Source organism: Cyprinus carpio, chromosome A16, assembly GCF_018340385.1.
Source record: "Cyprinus carpio isolate SPL01 chromosome A16, ASM1834038v1, whole genome shotgun sequence".
NCBI classification, from domain to species: domain Eukaryota; kingdom Metazoa; phylum Chordata; class Actinopteri; order Cypriniformes; family Cyprinidae; genus Cyprinus; species Cyprinus carpio.
Genome location: NC_056587.1, coordinates 2,933,916 through 2,951,312, shown reverse-complemented (window position 1 = coordinate 2,951,312; position 17,397 = coordinate 2,933,916). Strand labels below are relative to the sequence as shown.

The following is a 17,397-nucleotide window of genomic DNA, read 5'->3' as shown; positions in this document are numbered from 1 at the left end:
GCTCTCAGACAGCAAATGCAATGAGTTTGCTTCCTTCTTTTCTGAGAAGATCATCAATATCAGGAAGGCGATAAGCACATCCTCAAGCAATGCAGAGGTCAGATTTGGCCACAATATCAAAAAGATACTATGTCTATTTTTGAAGCAATAGATAGCAAAATTTTGGAAGAAATAGTGCAGCACCTAAAATCGTCAACATGCTATCTTGACACACTTCCCACATCTTTTTTCAAAAGTGTTTTAAACTGTTTAGAAGCAGATCTCTTAGAAGTGGTGAACGCCTCACTTCTTTCTGGGACATTTCCAAACTCCCTGAAAACTGCAGTTGTTAAGCCCCTCCTGAAAAAGAGCAATCTTGATAACACCATTTTGAGCAATTATAGACCAATATCTAATCTTCCTTTTATAGGAAAAATTATAGAAAAGGTAGTTTTTAATCAGCTGAACAAATACTTAAACTCAAATGGATACCTGGACAATTTTCAATCTGGTTTCTGATTGCACCACAGCACAGAGACAGCGCTCATTAAGATAATAAATGATATTCGCTTAAATTCTGACTCTGGCAAAATGCTGGTATTGCTAGATCTCAGTGCTGTGTTTGACATGGTCAATCATAACATACTACTAGAGAGACTGGAAAACTTTTTTTTTTCATAGCTCCTTTCTGCTTATTTAAATTATTTAATTATGTTCATTCAAAATGTATCATCACTATGGGATACATGTTCAGATGTCAATTGTAAGTTGAATACAATGTTGATTACAATGTATCAGTGATGTTCTAAAACTCAATAAAATACTAATTACACAGAGAGACTGGAAAACTGGATTGGGCTTTCTGGGATGGTACTCAAACGGTTCAGGTCATACTTAGAAGGGAGAGGCTATTATGTGAGTCTAGGAGAGCATAAATCAAAGTGGACGTCCATGACATGCGGAGTCCCACAGGGCTCCATTCTTGCACCGCTCTTGTTTAGCCTGTATATGCTCCCACTAAGTCAAATAATGAGAAAGAACCAAATTGCCTATCACAGTTATGCTGATGATACCCAGATTTACCTAGCCTTATAGCCAAATGACTACAGCCCCACTGACTCCCTCTGCCAATGTATTGATGAAATTAACAGTTGGATGTGCCAGAACTTTCTTCAGTTAAACAAACTTAAATTTTAAATTTACTTAATTATGAGTAAATATCCTTTAAAATCATTAGGTGTGATTTTGTTTTATTTAGTGTTACTAGCAAACACTAACAGCAAGGTACATTAGTGTTAGTATTTTGTAAGTATTAACTGTCCATACATTGCACTTGAAAAAGAAGCTATTGTGGCTCTTGTTGGTGAATTAAATATATTTTGTGGAATATATTTTTTCTTTGTATATGTCAAAATAGTACAAGATTAGACTAATTCAATATATGTGATATCAAATAAGGGTTAGCACAAATGTAATCTAAATGTAATCCAAAAGTAATCAGATTACGTTACCAAAAATGTGTAATCTAAGAGATTATATTACTGACTACAAATTTTGTCATGTAATCTGTAATCAGTAACTGATTACAATTCATAAGTAATCTACCCAGCTCTGTATACAGAATATGACTTTCATACACCCACCCTGAAAATTGTCACTGGAGTAAATAATAGGCAACTAGACCTGCACAAAAATAGTTTTGTTTTAATATATACCACATTACACTTCGTACCTTTGTACAAAGTATCTTCCTGCAATGATACAGCGGAAAAAAATGATACTAGAATGTAAGTTTTACTGAAGAGCAGGATTGTTGGGTTGTCTCCTTCACACAAATTATCTGCCTCATTTTAATATGGATGTGGACAAAATATCTCACATAAAAATAAATAAATAATAATATTTAACAAAAGCACCACGTTTTCTATCGCGCTCTTATTTCTTTTTTTATTCTACACTCTTATTTTGAATCTGCCAATGAGGAAGAACTCTACTCTGAACAAAAGTGAAAGTAGATACCACGCACTGAATGCATCACGATCGAGTTTTGATGTTAAGAGAGCTGCCTCTTGTCTTAAAATGCGTTTTTCCTCATTTTATGTAAGCATATATATATAATAAGCGGCGTCTAGCAAAATTAATAGTTATCTTGTCAGGAGCTCTTCGGTGATGTTTAAAATCCTCGTCTTCCTTTGGATGGTTTATGGTGAGTTTTCGATATTCATTCGTGTTCCTATATTGTTTTCATCCGAGTTGCTTGCATATATAGACATATTTTATATTAATATATGTAATAAAAGTGTAATGTTTCACGACGTTAAAATCGATTGGTCAGAATGGTCTTTTTGCTTTCGGTTTTATTTTCAATAGTCTGGTTTTGGTAGATTTGACGCCCCTTTACGTTTCAGTGAATGTTCTCTCGTCACAGGGCTGGAGGGAGCAGATGTGGTCCTGTCCTGCTCTCTGATCGAGGAAGGGGGCGGGATGGGAGGAATGATGGGCGGGGCGATGTTCAAGCGCACCGCCTCCACTCTGGTCTTCAAGGATCTTGTTGGGAATGACGATCTGTCACCAGAGCTCGTGACCCCATATAACCCCCCTGAGACCCCTAACGCTGACGATCTGATCTTTGAGTTAACATGTAAGTGCACTGAACCTGAAGTCAACAACTGAATGCCTAAAATAAAAACATAAATATTAGAATATCTCTCTTTCTCCGATGTTTCTCACCCCACAGTACCATCCATTCAGATTCCTAATGCAGACTTGCTTCTTCACGCTGATTGCAATGAACAGGAGGTGGTTTGTGAGATCAGCCGTTATGTTCCTCGCGGTGCTGAGGTGGATTCGTTACCCGCTCATTTCATCGGCTCAGTTCAGCTGGAAGGAGGTGGCATCAGCCTCACTCTGGTGCTACAGACCCTTCACAATGAGACGACACAATCTGACACGCAACCGCTAATGCAGAGCAAACTGAACCTGCCTCTCAGCCAATCAGGAACACTGCTGACAGAGGGTAACGTAATATGTTAATAATATTGGTCTGATCTATCTATCTATGCTCCCACAAAACATTTGCATGCTCTCGAAAAACTATTGCATTGTTTGTGTAAGTATTGACATTTTTACCCCCCTCACTCTCTTCTTCACTGCTCTACTCAGTTGTGTTTGTGGTGTTTTCGCGTGTTCCATCCATCGTGGCTCCAATAGGGAGTGATGTGCTGTTAGACTGTGGCTTCAGACAAAAGAACTCCATCCCCGGGCAGGACGTGGCACTTGAGTGGCGCATACAACACAGGGGAAATGGACGTAAAATTCTTGATATTAAAGCGAGGGAAACAGAGACAGACGTGGGACAAGATTGTAAGTGAGAAATGTTCATATATTTAAAGGTGAAAAATATTTGGATGGTAAATATCACACTTTTGTGCACTGCAGTGTTTGTGGACCGGGAAGGCACAAGCGCTGAGGCAGATCTTCTGGTGAGGGACGGTAATGCGTCTCTGACTCTGAGGAGGTTAAAGGTCACAGATGAGGGCACATACATCTGTACGGTCGGCTCTGGGGAGTTTCAGACTCAACAGATCGTGCAGCTGCACATCACACGTGAGTCTTTCATTGGCATATACTGAGAGGGGTCAAAATGTCTATTAATATTCTATAAAAATCTGTTTCTTCAGCTATGAAATCTTTTTAGTAAATAGACTCTTAAAATACTTTCACACTTTCTTTAGTTTATTTAATCTTCAGCTAACAACAGTGATATCACAGGAGAATTCTGACATTTTTGTATTTTTTTTATTATTTTATTTTTTTTAGGAAAATACATATTTCACTAAATATTTTTATACATTAATATTTATATATTTTGCTTAATTTTAAGGTAAAAAAAGAGGTCATTTTAAGGTAAGAAGGTAAAAAGAGAGAGAGAGGAGAAAAAAATATTTGAATGCTTTTGAGTTTTTTCACAAAAGTATTACGTTCCCCAGAGAAACTTTTCTATTGCTTGCAAAACTTTTTAATTCACTCAGAAGTGTTTTGGTCTGAAAATAAAATCAGGTGGGAGGAAAAACTATATTTCATAAACTATATTTTCTCTGAGTTACTCAATACTTTTGCGAGAGTACATGAAATTGAAACAGTTTTTCTCCTTAGGGGTACCATGCCTTGGTAAACAAATACACTAACTTTAGAAAAATATTACAGTAGTAAAAATTTTTATAAATATTTAAATCTTTCAAACATGAAAATACTTCATTCTTTGTTTAGATGATCATAGTTTTAAACACAGTTTCCCGTTCCTATTTTATGATGGATTTTCATAGTTTAATATTGAAAGGTATGGAGCTGGTACAATGGTAAAAATCAACCTCTATACATAAAAGTAATATGAAAAGTAGCATAAAAAGTTTCTAAGACCTTGAGCTTCAAATAACTTCATATCAATTGAAATCTGTTCGTTTTAATAAAAATCCACACATGGGACATACAGCTTGCTCAAAGTTGAAGAAACCCATAAATTGTTCACATCCATAAATCCTTCCAATATTTTTGAAGGAAATTAGTCAAATATTCCATTCTATATCTTTCACCCAGAACCTCCTCATATCACACTATCTGAGGAGAAACTGGTATTTCAGGATTCAACACCTCAGAAACTGAGCTGCCATTGTCATCGCTACTATCCTCTGGATGTGCAGGTCAGCTCACAATCAGATGATCATATTTTGATCTTGTTTTGGAGTTGGGTTTTTGCCCTGCGTCCTGACAGCCCTGTGCTCCTGTAGGTGGAGTGGTTTTCCCAGGCGCCCTCTGAAGAAGAGCCTGTCTCTTTGTCAAAAGAATCCTCCCTCTCCAGTCATCGGCAGCACAGTGATGGAACGTATTCCCTCTCCTCTCACCTCCACCTACGGCCCGACAAAAACCCACCCGGGACGGTTATCACCTGTAGGGTCTCTCATCCAGCACTAGAAACTCTGAGTGATGCCACTCTGACTGTGGGCAAACCTGACCCAAGTAAGATATATATATATATTTTTTTTTTACAAATATGATTTATGTAAATTCACTGTTGTCAATGAAACTAGTCAATGAAAAAAAAGTACATTTCATATGCAAAGTAACTGAATATAGTATCTGTAAATCTGTTAAATTTCTTAATTTAAATATTCATTAAGTCTGTTGCAAAAGAAGCTGTTGAACTTTTTTCATTTAACAGACACAGTCTTCTGGACAGTAATCTTAATGTTGGCGATATCAGTGGTGTTTTTGTATAAAGCATTCAGTGGTGCAGGTGCAGGTGAGTTTACGTTTTAAAAACATTCACATGCAACTATATATAATATTAACTATATATGCTACCATTCAAAACTATTTTTTTGTATACAGAAATTAAGTTTTATGCAGAAAAGAATGCTTTAAATTGTGACAGTAAAGTATGACAGTATTTTGAAATTGATACAATATACTTAATGTTCTTTTTGAACTTTATATTAATCAAATAATCCAGGGGAAAAAGTCAGTTTTCACAAAAATATTAAGCATAATGTTTTTTAACATTAGCACCAAAAAAGGTAGTGTATACTGTATAAGACCACACAATGGTGAGAAGACTATGTTAAATGTATTACTGAATCATCATTATTTGTCTTTTAAGAGAACTGAGGACCAGTCTTCTGTGTGATCTCTTGGAACGAGCCATCTTATGTTTTTTTTTTTTTTTTTTTTTTTTACTTCATCTGCCTGCAACTGTCTTTAAATGGGTTTATTTTCATTCAGTCACGCTACATCTGTTTAACCCTTTACGTGCCACCTCCATTTTTGAATATAGATGTGAAAGTGCACTATATTTATATTTAAATTGTTATAATTCATGGACGCATGGATGAATTTTGAGGTTTTAAGTTTTCAAATGATATCTAAGTTATGAGTATTATTAAAATATGTGACAGAGAAAAAAGACAACGAAAAAAAAGAGTGCCAGTAGGCCCACCGGTGAGCCCGTGGCACTTAAAAGAAGTTAAATTTCAAAATCAATTTCCTGCATAAGTTATATTATAAATGTAAAATTAATTTAAAAACAATTCTGTTGTTTTAATCTATTGATGTTGTTTATTTGTTGTACATTTTCCTTCCTTTTGTGAAATAAAAAACAGAAACGGTTTTGTCGATGGTTTTATTGGCATCATTAAAGAATCAGGGGCATACAAGCATGCTTTTTATGCTATTAAAATCTAATACTGGCATCAGAGCTGATGTTATTACCCCTCTGTTATGGTATATGCTTTCATTCATTCATATTTATACATATAGTATATTAGTTGGTCATAACTAAAGAGAAAAATAGAAATGTCTACATTCTCGAACAACAGAACAAAATATAAAAGTCTGTGCTGATGAAGGAATGTGTATGTTGAATGGCAGTATAGATTATTGTTTATGCTCTGTTTGCACTGATTATCTGTGAATTTCTGTACGTTTCAGTACATTTTGGCAGCCTCGTAGCATTCACATCTTGTTCCCTTCCACAGAACAAGATTTTTTTTTTTTTTGCACATAACAGGCAGTTGATAGTGATAAGTTAACATATCACACATAAAACAGTGGGATTATTCTGCCATGCAAGTCAAAAGAAACAAATGAACCTTATTCTTTCTCTGTGTGCAAAGAATTCCCACTTTTCTCTTTTATTACATACCTGGCATTGCATTTTTACTGTTTATTTTCACTACTTGTGCACATCTAGGTAAGAAAAATCAGCTATTTTCATAAATGATCTGTCTATTGGTTCAGCTTTTCTGGAAATGTCTGTATCTCTTAAGTACAAAACAGTTTTTCTTAATATTTTTGTGGAAACCATGATACTTTTTCTTCAGGATTCTTTGATAAATAGAAAATTAGAAATCTTGTCTGACACTGTCACTATTTATCAAATTAATGCACATTTGCTGAATAAAAGTATTAATTTCTTTCTTTCTTTTTTTTTTTTTTTAATTCTGACCACAAACTTATAAACAGTATTGCACTTCCAGGCCTCTCCTACTTATTCTTATTAGTCTTTTTTTCTTCTGCTCTCTCTGGCATTCTTGTATGAATGTCTGCGTGTCTGCAGAAAGTTTAAATAATGCAGGAGATCCTGAGAGGAAGGGAAAGAGAGAGAGAAATTGAATCATGCTCATCCTGGTAAAGGGGAATGCAGAGCAGATATCATGTACTACTGTCACACAAAAGTGGAAATTGACTAAACGGAGAGACGTCGAGATTGACGCGAGAAGGATGTGGAAAAAGGGGCGGAGCTAACGGTTGTGTTTTCTTCATTTACTCATTCGTTTTCTCATTCGCTGCAGGTGGATCGGCTCAAGAGAAGAAATACACTAGATAAGGAAAGATAAGAAGGAAGAGAAAGTGAAAAAAGAGGTCGATATACAAAAGAATTACAAATGGTTTCATTTAAAAGGGAGTTAATGCCTTTGTAACAATTCTAACTTTATAGCCATTCAAAACTCACAGAAAATGATGCCAATGAAGATGACTCCAATGACACCCATAATAATCATCATCTGAGGGACGAAAGGAAAGGACAGAAATGGTTACAATCACACAATTTATCACTCACTCTACATTACAAGAAGACAGCAACACAAACATCCTGTTTATCGGATTATTCATGAATATAATAAACAAACAACAAACAAACGTTTACAAATGGGATTAGCTCATTTTATCAGCTGCCTGGCAAAAACCGTAAGTCTGATTGTTTTTAAATGTTTAGGTGAAAATCTGGAGAATGGATTTAAATGGGAGTTATTTACACTGTTAAAGAGTTGGATTCTCATGCTAAACATGGCTTAAGTTTCAAAAAATGCATTGGACGTATGACCTTGGAGTATTTCTGTGCCAAATACACTCCTTTGGGGTTTGTACAAAGTGGGATTCTCATGCTAAACATGAACAAAGTCTCAAAAATGGATTTGGTCATATGAGGCGGATGCTTGCTTTCCTTTCAAACCAAAGCGTAAATACACGTAAAAAACATATCCTTGTGGCGCGGCTGATACAGAAGAGCATACACCCTTTGCGTACTGCTCAGATTTGCCAAAATGGTGCTAAGCTGATTTGGAGAGACACAGAGGAGAGGAATTGTTCAATAAAGTTGTTATTTTTGTTTTCTTCGTGTACAAAAAGTATTCTGGTCGCTTCATAACGTTACGGTTGAATCACTGATGGCAGATGGACTATTCTGATGATGAATACTTTCCTGGACCTTGACACTGTTATTTATTTGGCAGTCTATGGGACAGTCTCAAGCCTCCCTGTTTTCATCCAAAATATCTTAAACTGTGTTCCGAAGACGAACGAAGCTTTTACGGGTTTGGAACGACATGGGGGTAAGTGATTAATGACTAAATATTCATTTTGGGGTGGAGGATCCCTTTAAGCTTAAATATTACAGATATTTTTAACTGTATGTTTTTCATCTAATAATTGTATTTTATTTTAGTTTTAGCTCTAGCAATGAAAACACTGGAGTACACCATATAAATTCCTGCTAAATTTGGTGTGTTCTACCTATCTCACTTTTTCGCTGTAAATCCCCTTGCTTAATTATTAATTAAGTAATATCCTGTAAGAGCGCTAAGCTGATTTCATGCAGTCACGATGACTCACCTTGCAATTCTTCCACCAGTATTTGTTCTTCAGTTTGGCGGCACAGCTTTCGAACTGTGACGCCCCGGCCTGCAGAGCATCGGCCCTGTCGTCCAGCTCAGAGAGCTTCTGGTCTCTCTCCAGAACCTTATCCACATTCACACGCATGATATCCACCACCTGCCGACCACAACCACAGAAAGACATGAGACAAGAAAGAACGACACTGAATACTTATGTTGCATTGATTTGTATTTTGGTCATTCGAAATGATGTATGTGCAAAACTGCACAACCTATCCATTCATGCTGTCCTGTGCATATATAATACTTCCATTTTTTGTCCATAAACTCTTTACACACAAACACACACTCACCTCCTCCACTTGTGCTTGTGTCTGCTGCAGTCGGCGGTTGCTGGTGGTGTTTGGAGGGGGAGCAGGAGGACCGGCTCCTCCAGGAGCACCTGCTGGGTTGGCATCATCTGCAGCAGACCTGAACATTCAAAGAGAACCATGACACATTAATTAAAAAGCTGCTGACTGGTGCTCAAGTTATGTTCTGATGTTCCAGTTAGAGTATTTCAAAACAGAGTATGGTTTCTGAAAAGAGTTTGACTACTGCATTAATTAATAATTAACTTTGTTATTGATTCTCAGTTCTTAGTTAGTGGTCGATCAATATGGGTTTTTCAGTGTCTTACACTAATCATGTACACATGCATATAATACAGGTTCATTAAAAAAAAAAGATTTTTATATATATATATATATATATATATATATATATATATATATATATATATATATATATATATATATATATATATATATATATTTTTTTTACATTTAAAATCCTTATTACCCTCAATACTAAGGTGGTCTATTTTATATACTGGTCTATCAAAAATTTTAAATTATAAACAAGTTACTGTATGTAAGGCTCAAAAAGCAGAAGTTCATTTATAGGCCTTTAATTGTAACAAAACAAAATCAGCAGAATACAAAGTCAGCGCAAATACTTACATTCTCGTGCAGCTGTTTCACAGTGCCTTACTGAAGGGAGAAAAGGCAAAAGGTGATACAATTAAAATTACAGTTTCGAAGAAGAGGTAGAGACGTTCAAATAATGCAAGGCTGAAGCAGGATCCGCGCGCGAGTCATCAGAGAGAGTGGCGCATTACCGCAGCACGCGCTGGACAGTGAGAGCGCTCGCGTAGAAATGTTCAGTTTCGCCTTGAGGGAACTACGGGAACGGATTTTTAGGGTGACCAATTTCCTCTCCAAAACGTAAAAAAATTCCGTGATTGAGAGAAATTATAAACATACAAAAAAGCAGCGCTGGATCGCGTCGCTGCGCTGTTCTTGTGTTGTGTTGTAGGTTAGTGCTCCTGCACTGCGCCGCTGCTGTAGCTGAACTCATGAGGATGAGGAGGATGCGCAGCGTGTTTCCACAGAACCATCCTCTCTCTCTCTCTGTACTGCGGTACATCAGTGAATTCAGAGTGCTGAGTCGGCAAAATGCAGCACCAAACCTTGTTTTTATACAACAGTAATTCATGAAATTTGAAATGTGAAGAAACCCAAAACAAAATCAATGTCCATTTTAACATGTTTTAGACCAATTTAGAATTGCCCTGTATTCTGAGAGGAAGTGATTATTTATTTAGAGGATCTGTCACAGCTTTAGTGATGTTTAACCCTCGTTACTCATTCGGTTCGTTTTGACCTGGGAGAGACATATAAACATTTCTAACAGCCGCATAGTTTTAGTAGGGGATTGAAACTTTGTGTGTTGAGGCGCTCAAAACATTCATTTTTTCCCAGATTTTTTTTTTTTCTTCAAGAGATATAACCATTTAAAAAATGTTGTGGACCCATGCATGTATAGAGTACCATTAGCTGTCAAAAATACTTTTTGTAAAATTATCTATCAAGTTAAATTAGTGTTTAAAAAAAACATTTTGTAAAATATGTTTAGCATTTTACCCATATTTAAAAAAAAAAATCATGGTAATATTTATGTGGTTTCGATTACAATTAAATAATCAGCTTTAAAAAATCTGGTCTGTTTTTGAGCAATCATGAGTTATAAAGTCAAAGGAATTTCATAATTTCTCTCTTTTTTAAATGCAGTACAAACATACAATAACATGGCACTCTTCAGATTCCCTTAACCATAACAAAGCCCTTTATTATAAAAGGAACTGAAAATAGTGATACAAAATCGACAAAGAAACCTTTACAAGAAGTTATCCAAAAACAACAAGGGATATTACAGTTGGTTGGATCAGATGTTACTTAGATGATACTTAAAAAGATTAAATGAAGATGCTCATTCACCATTACATGTAAGAAGTATTTTTTTGGATATTCTTTTCTTTCAGTAGAGTTTGTTGTTAGTCTGTTCTGTTGTTCCTCCCTCTAACATTTGTTAAGAAAACTCATTAACTCAGTTATTCTTGCTGGTTTTTTTTAAATCATATATGAATTCTGTGTTCATTTCTATCCGTAATCCAGTAGGAAACCTTTCATCAGTTGTATTTGCCCTTGTCCTCTGTGAGTCCAGACACATCTTATTCCTCTATTTCTTCTCATCGTCTTTCTTGCCTTCAGGTGGTTTTGTTCTGTTCTGGGACGCCAGAGAGCCCATGGCATTACGGATGGCTTCATTGTTGGGGTCGACACCTGGAAGGTTCTCCAGCACACTCTGCAAAAACTCTGGATCCTGCATCACATCATAATCCTCCTCATCCTCCTACAAAACACACAAAGAGTTTAAACTGGGATGTTTCATGCCCTTGTCCTGGGCATAGTCCATTATAAATGTACCTCTTGACAAATTGAAGGCAGTACCTAATACATATATGTTACAAATTAAATGCATAAATTTAGCAGCTCAGTATAAATTATCCGCTTCCTCAGATGCATTACCAGTTTCAAATTGAATCAGTTTAGCTTCAGGTTTTCTTGGAAAAACATCAATATCTCATTGGCTACAAAGTCAACTTCAAGAACACATCTGACAAAACTATAAATCCTCCATAGAGCGCAACAGTGACTGTCAATTCTTCTGTGGCTTGGGTTCCAGAAGTATTCTGCCTTGCAATCACTGGTATTTTCTTCAGTAGATGCAAATCTAATTACATGTAATGTTCTAGCATTTGTGTTTTGTGTGGTTTTGGCTGGCTGTATCAAGTTTCGCAATAGCTTCTGAATAATAGGTATGAAGAATATGTAGTTGCTTTTGATTATTCTCACAACATGACAGTGTTCAGATTTCTGATCTCCTCTCTAAAGGCAAAGCAGACATGGTTTGAGGAAGAGAGCTGGGAAACACACCTTAGGAGCTTCACTGTCTGCTGCTGCACCAGTGTCCACATCCATGGCCTCTGAACCACCAAACTCTGTGCACAAAGGCAAACATTTGTTTGTATAAAAGAACTAAGTCAAAAATTATTAAGAAAATGAAGAATAAGAATGTATAAAGAGTACAGAGACTGACCTCCTCCTTGCATGGACATCTGTAGGGCGTATGCAATCTGTTCATCCTCCGTCATGCGGGTGAAATCAGGCAGTGCAGGAGCTGTCGACATCTTCAGCAGGGCGTTTTCAGACTCTAACAAAAGCACAGAAGACATCAGGTCATATTAAACATATACTTCCCATGAAACAAACTTAGATTTTTATATCCATAAGGTTTCACTCTGACATCTGGGGCATGGAGAAACTTCCCTTATACAAACTCAAATTCTATATTTGAAAACAAAATATTAATATTCGTTAATTAGTTAATTATTACAATGGCATTAACAACAACATCTGACCCATCTGACCACTAATTAGGAATATGCATACATGCATATTTTTATAATCGTCATAGTTTGCCTGAATTGTGTGAATTTAAAGATGCAACTTTTCAGAGGTGGGTTTACCAAACTTTACCAAACCTTTGAACATTAGTGTATATCAATACACCCCCCCGCCCAAGCTGTACCTTTAAGGAACCCCTTGATTAGGTGCCAAGAAACCTCATCTAATCTTCAATAATCATCTAAATATCTCACCATCTACAGTGGGTGATGAGACTCCAGCCTCTGCAGCTGAAACCACTGCTGCCCGGCGAGCTTCCTCCTCCTGCCTCTGTCGCTGCTCCTCCATCGACACACGCAGAGCCTGGAAAAACAGACAAATTTATAATGCAGAAAATCGCTAGTCAAGAAGTTTGTCCCATAAAATCTGTGTGCTTCTCACCAGAGCGAGCTCAGGGTCTGCGCTGGGATCAACTCCGAACTCAAAGTCACTGGCACCCAGGCCCATAATGGTGCCACCCTCCCCAGCCATGATAGGAGAGGACAGAAGAGCATCTGCCAGGCTCGGGCCAGGAGGCACCGTTACCAGGTGAGAGCCTACGCCCTCTTTTCCATTTAGGGTGTTCACAAACACGGTCAGCTTATCCGTGTTGACCTCCTGCAATGCAAAAGGGCAAAAACTAAATGGTGCAGATAGTAAAATGACATGGAAGATGAGAAGTACACTCTGGAGGAGTGTGATAAACTCTATTCCCTTAGAATAATGTGTTTACCTCTTCTCCAAAGTTAATGATGTCAACACTGACTTTTTCCTTCTTCAAACGTTTTGCCATCTTCACCAGCTGAGTGAGACAGGTCGGAGACACAAATGAGCAGGTCAATAACACATTGCATTGTCCTTTGTAAATATACTCATGTGATGCATTTACACCAAGATACATGAAGAAAAAAGAACTCACATCTTTCTCCTGGTCCTCCACAGGGCTTCCCACAAAGGCAATGATCCTCATCTTATGGTTCTTTCCCTGTCTGTGTTTCAGTGCCAGCTGTGAAACAGAAGGAGCAGAGAGAATCGGAAAGATCAATGGTGGTATACTACCATTCAAAAGTTTGTTTTTGTTTTTTTTATAAAGAAAGAAATTATTTTAAACATTAAATTAATCAAAAGTGACAGTGATAGATGAAAAATTTCGTTTAAATATGTGTATAGAGAAGAATCACCCCCTTTTAAAATAATCACATTTTGTTGCTTTGCAGCCTGAAATGAAGACCGACACGGTTGTTGTTTTATCCAGCTGTATTTACTAATGTTATTAGAGTAACTTATAACATCCAAGTGAAAGATACCAACATGTCAGAAAAAAAAAAACAACAACAAAAAAACAGAATCACTGAGTTGGAAAAAGGATCACCCCCTCCTAAACCTGACTCAATCAGGTGTAGCTAATCACCTTCTCAAGGGCACACAAACCCATTTGACTTTCAACTGTGATCATTTTGATGAGCTCAGCATGAAAAGAGCTTTTCTGGAGCATTTCAGTCCTTGGTAGTGCAACTGAAGCAAACATTCAACTCTGGGTGGCAAGGCACTGTCAAAAGATCTCTGGGATAAAGTTGTGGACGAAGTCAGGAGATGGATACAATTTTTTATTTTTTTTTCAAAGGTTTTAGCAATGCCTAGAAGCACAGTGAAGTCTATTATTAAGAAGTGGATAGTATTTAGTACAGCACAGACCCTTCCTGGCTCCAAACTGGATGTAATAGCCAGGAGGAAACTGGTCAGAGAGGCCTGTATCAAGAGCCCTACAGCAACTCTGAACCACTTGCAGGAATTTATGACAAAGAGTGGTCATTGTGTCCATGTGACAATAATATCACAAATTCTTCACAAATGTGGCTTGTATGGGAGGGTTGCAAGAAAAAAGCCACTCCTCAAGAAAGGCCACACACAGTCACGACTGAGCTTTGCCCAAACACACCTTGAAGATTCTGAGACAGAAGAGACTAAAATTGAATTATTTTGCCTCAACACTAAACGATACGTCTGACGGCCCATTCAATACAGCTCACCATCCAAATAACAGCATTCCTACAGTAAAGCAGGAGGGGTGATATCCTGTTGTGAGGGTGTTTCTCTGCAGCAGCGACTGGAGCACTTGTCAGGACAGAAGGAAAAATGGATGGGGCAAACTGCCCTCAAATTCTTGAGGAAAATCTGCTCCCCTTTGCCAGAAAAATGTCAGGGGGAAGAAGGTTTACCTTCCAACATGACAATGACCCAAAGCACACAGCAAAACTGTGCACACAGTGGTTGCAGGAGAAAAAGGTGAATGTCCTTGCACGACCTATTCAGAGCCCAAACCTAAACCCCACTGAAAATCTGAGGAATGACTTGAAGTCTGCTGTCCACCATCAAATTTACCTGAACTTGAGCAGTTCTGAAAAAAAGAGTGGGCTAATAATGGAAAGTCTAGATGTGCATATTTAGTAGAGACAGATACATATCCCAACAGACTAAAGGCTAGGGGTGTGCAGCGAAGCCAGTATTCGTATCTGTATTTGTATCTATAACAATCAATCTGTATTCTGATAAAACCAGATGTAGTGCAGTTGTGCTTGGGGGAACGCGAGTTATGTGTTATTGTAAGTGAAAGTGACGTGACATTCAGTCAAGTATGGTGACCCATACTCAGAATTAGTGCTCTGCATTTAACCCATCCGAAGTGCGCACACACAGAGCAGTGAAACACACACACACACTGTGAACACACACCCGGAGCAGTGGGCAGCCATTTTATGCTGCGGCGCCCGGGGAGCAGTTGGGGGTTCGATGCCTTGCTCAAGGGCACCTAAGTCATGGTATTGAAGGTATTGAAGGTGGAGAGAGAACTGTACATGCACTCCCCCCACCCACAATTCCTGCCGGCCCGAGACTCGAACTCACAACCCCTTCGATTGGGAGTCCGACTCTCTAACCATTAGGCCACGACTTCCCTTCGAGTTAGATTAAATTTTTGGGGACTTTTTGTGTTAATATTTATATTTAGTTTTGGTATTTATAATTGTAAGGGTTCTTGTGCAGTTTAGAAATATGGAAATTGACTTTTAAGAAATTTCAAGGAAATGCATGGAAAAAGGCAAGTGCAACACTGCTATTTTATTTGCGCTTATTTCATTTATAGAATTTACACTCAATTTACATCACACACTTGCTACAGCGTTGTAATATAAGAGGTTTATGTAAATCAGCATGATTTCCTTTGGCTCACTGGTTCCTGCACAGTTTAAGAAAGTAGCTATTTCCCTTAAGTAATTTGCAGGTCTGGAAAAGTATGGAAAAAAAGAGAACAGAGTATGGAAAAATATGTGTGTTTCGACTGTTGCCCTATTCAGTGTTCTAAAGTGTTAAAATAATTTCTAAAAATAAATTTGATCATACAAGTAGAGAGCTTTCATGACAAACGTTCAGTAATCATCTGAACACGACTGAATTAATTCAAGGTGCACTTTTTCATTACGCATAACTCTTTAAGCAGTCTTTTTTGAACTTCACTAAACAAATGTGCGCATGCCACGCAAACCAGCAAAAGATAAAGAAGCAAATTTGTAGGCCTAGTAGAAAATGTATCTGTATCTAAGCTGATTATTAGCCTACGCTTGACAGAGAGCTGGTTTGGTTTTTGAGAGATGCACAGAGACAGCAACGCAGTGATCGCGCTGTGCTTATTCCATTCATTCATGTATCATATTGTAGCCTATAAGGTTTAAATCATTGCCTTTTAAATCAAGTCAAAGTCAAACCTGAGAAAGTTACATAAATTTGGAGTTATTCTGACAACTTAATATCAAAAAATGCCATTTTTGGACTAGTATAAATAAATACATTCTAAGTAAATACATCAAATAAATAAACAAAAGATGGTGATCCAGTGCACTCACATGTGCTACTCTGATGCCAGTACAGAAGCTGATGACTCCGATGGGCTGGACAGCATGAAGCTTGGACAGGATCCTGCCCGTGTCAGGGGTCAGCGTGGTCAGGACCTCACAGTTACTAAATAGAGCAATAGATCTCCAATTATGCATGTTCTACAGATCTAGCTATACTAAATATCACAGATTATACCTGTTAATAAAATAAAGAAAATCTTCAACCTACTTGGCCAGAGTGATGAGCCCCACATTGTTTTCTGGGTTACTTCGAGTCTTTGAGTGACAGATGATGTTGACAGCGTCCTGCTGGGCCTGAAGTCTGGTCGGTAAGAAGTCTCCATTGCGCATGTACTCACTGTTGTCCACACTAGAATTTATAAACATACACGGTGATGTCCTCTCAACATTCCTGCCAAATATGATCCAGCAAGCGTTCGAACGAAGCCTAATTCTCCACGCAAGTGTTCTATTTAATATTTAAATATAAGACGTAGTTTTAGTACACAAACTGCAAGTAACGTACAAAGAAGTATTTTAAATCCTGTCTTGACAGTTATTGATACAAAAACCTAGGTTATTACAAAGGAATTGAACCAACCTACCCATTTATGACTTTAACAGAAACTGATTTCATAAAATAACAACTCAAATATGAGCTTTCTAGCGTGTTCTCTCATAACATGTCAACACAAAGAAGCTGTTTAACAGGCTCAATGTTCCATCATGACTAAGGAAAACTGCACAGCGGTCTGTTTGCTCAACGCGACCTTTCTCTCACCTCCAAGAAACAGCATTTCCCAAATAACTGCGTAATCATTTAAAACACATCACGTTTAGCAAACTACATATGATATTTGAAGAACATAAAGTACATTTTTTCTTACCAGACCATAGTACTTTCAAGCACCATCTTGAAAACGTTCTGTCGCTCTTCGTGACGTAAGCACGTAAGTGAACTATCATTGGTTAATGTAGCGCTGAACGATAGGAATTATGGGAAACGTAGTTTATTGTCTATTGCAAAAGGTT

At 37.4% G+C, this 17,397-nt stretch overlaps 3 protein-coding genes across 4 annotated transcripts; 1 reads left to right on the top strand and 2 right to left on the bottom strand.

Annotated features, from left to right (window-relative positions):
• Positions 1-1,970: 1,970 nt before the first annotated feature.
• Positions 1,971-6,143, top strand: LOC109055141 (tapasin-related protein-like). Its single transcript, XM_042772027.1, has 9 exons — positions 1,971-2,185; positions 2,408-2,620; positions 2,717-2,995; positions 3,142-3,342; positions 3,418-3,585; positions 4,576-4,679; positions 4,767-4,995; positions 5,198-5,278; positions 5,636-6,143. The coding sequence occupies exons 1-9, from the start codon at positions 2,149-2,151 to the stop codon at positions 5,641-5,643; spliced, it is 1,320 nt and encodes a 439-aa protein (XP_042627961.1). The 5' UTR covers positions 1,971-2,148; the 3' UTR covers positions 5,644-6,143.
• On the bottom strand, positions 6,141-10,552 carry LOC109111388 (vesicle-associated membrane protein 2-like). Of its 2 annotated transcripts, XM_019124320.2 has the most exons (6): positions 9,808-10,552; positions 9,650-9,679; positions 9,002-9,119; positions 8,647-8,805; positions 7,487-7,538; positions 6,141-7,352 (listed from the first exon to the last, which is right to left on the bottom strand). In XM_019124320.2, coding segments are annotated over exons 2-6 (348 nt in total). In that variant the 5' UTR covers positions 9,652-9,679; positions 9,808-10,552; the 3' UTR covers positions 6,141-7,335. The 2 variants fall into 2 exon arrangements, with proteins under 2 accessions (XP_018979865.1, XP_018979864.1); XM_019124319.2 differs by lacking the exons at positions 9,650-9,679; positions 9,808-10,552 and having other exon boundaries at positions 9,002-9,127.
• Positions 10,553-10,791: 239 nt separating this feature from the next.
• LOC109111387 (26S proteasome non-ATPase regulatory subunit 4-like) lies at positions 10,792-17,334 on the bottom strand. Its single transcript, XM_042772028.1, has 10 exons — positions 17,253-17,334; positions 16,595-16,735; positions 16,375-16,489; positions 13,395-13,481; positions 13,209-13,277; positions 12,878-13,093; positions 12,691-12,799; positions 12,129-12,242; positions 11,966-12,030; positions 10,792-11,381 (listed from the first exon to the last, which is right to left on the bottom strand). The coding sequence occupies exons 1-10, from the start codon at positions 17,276-17,278 to the stop codon at positions 11,208-11,210; spliced, it is 1,116 nt and encodes a 371-aa protein (XP_042627962.1). The 5' UTR covers positions 17,279-17,334; the 3' UTR covers positions 10,792-11,207.
• Between the last annotated feature and the right edge of the window lie 63 nt (positions 17,335-17,397).

Excerpts from the sequence above, each read along its gene's own strand:
- LOC109111388 (XM_019124319.2), bottom strand. The coding sequence starts at position 9,127 with ATGTTCAGGTCTGCTGCAGATGATGCCAACCCAGCAGGTGCTCCTGGA. Across the intron at positions 8,806-9,001 it reads CACAAGCACAAGTGGAGGAG|GTGGTGGATATCATGCGTGT; the intron begins GTGAGTGTGTGT and ends TGTGGTCGGCAG. Across the intron at positions 7,539-8,646 it reads ACTGGTGGAAGAATTGCAAG|ATGATGATTATTATGGGTGT; the intron begins GTGAGTCATCGT and ends TTCGTCCCTCAG.
- LOC109055141 (XM_042772027.1), top strand. The coding sequence starts at position 2,149 with ATGTTTAAAATCCTCGTCTTCCTTTGGATGGTTTATG. Across the intron at positions 2,996-3,141 it reads AGGAACACTGCTGACAGAGG|TTGTGTTTGTGGTGTTTTCG; the intron begins GTAACGTAATAT and ends TGCTCTACTCAG. Across the intron at positions 3,343-3,417 it reads GACAGACGTGGGACAAGATT|TGTTTGTGGACCGGGAAGGC; the intron begins GTAAGTGAGAAA and ends TGTGCACTGCAG.
- LOC109111387 (XM_042772028.1), bottom strand. The coding sequence starts at position 17,278 with ATGGTGCTTGAAAGTACTATGGTCTG. Across the intron at positions 13,094-13,208 it reads TCATTAACTTTGGAGAAGAG|GAGGTCAACACGGATAAGCT; the intron begins GTAAACACATTA and ends TTTGCATTGCAG. Across the intron at positions 11,382-11,965 it reads CAGACAGTGAAGCTCCTAAG|GAGGATGAGGAGGATTATGA; the intron begins GTGTGTTTCCCA and ends TGTGTTTTGTAG.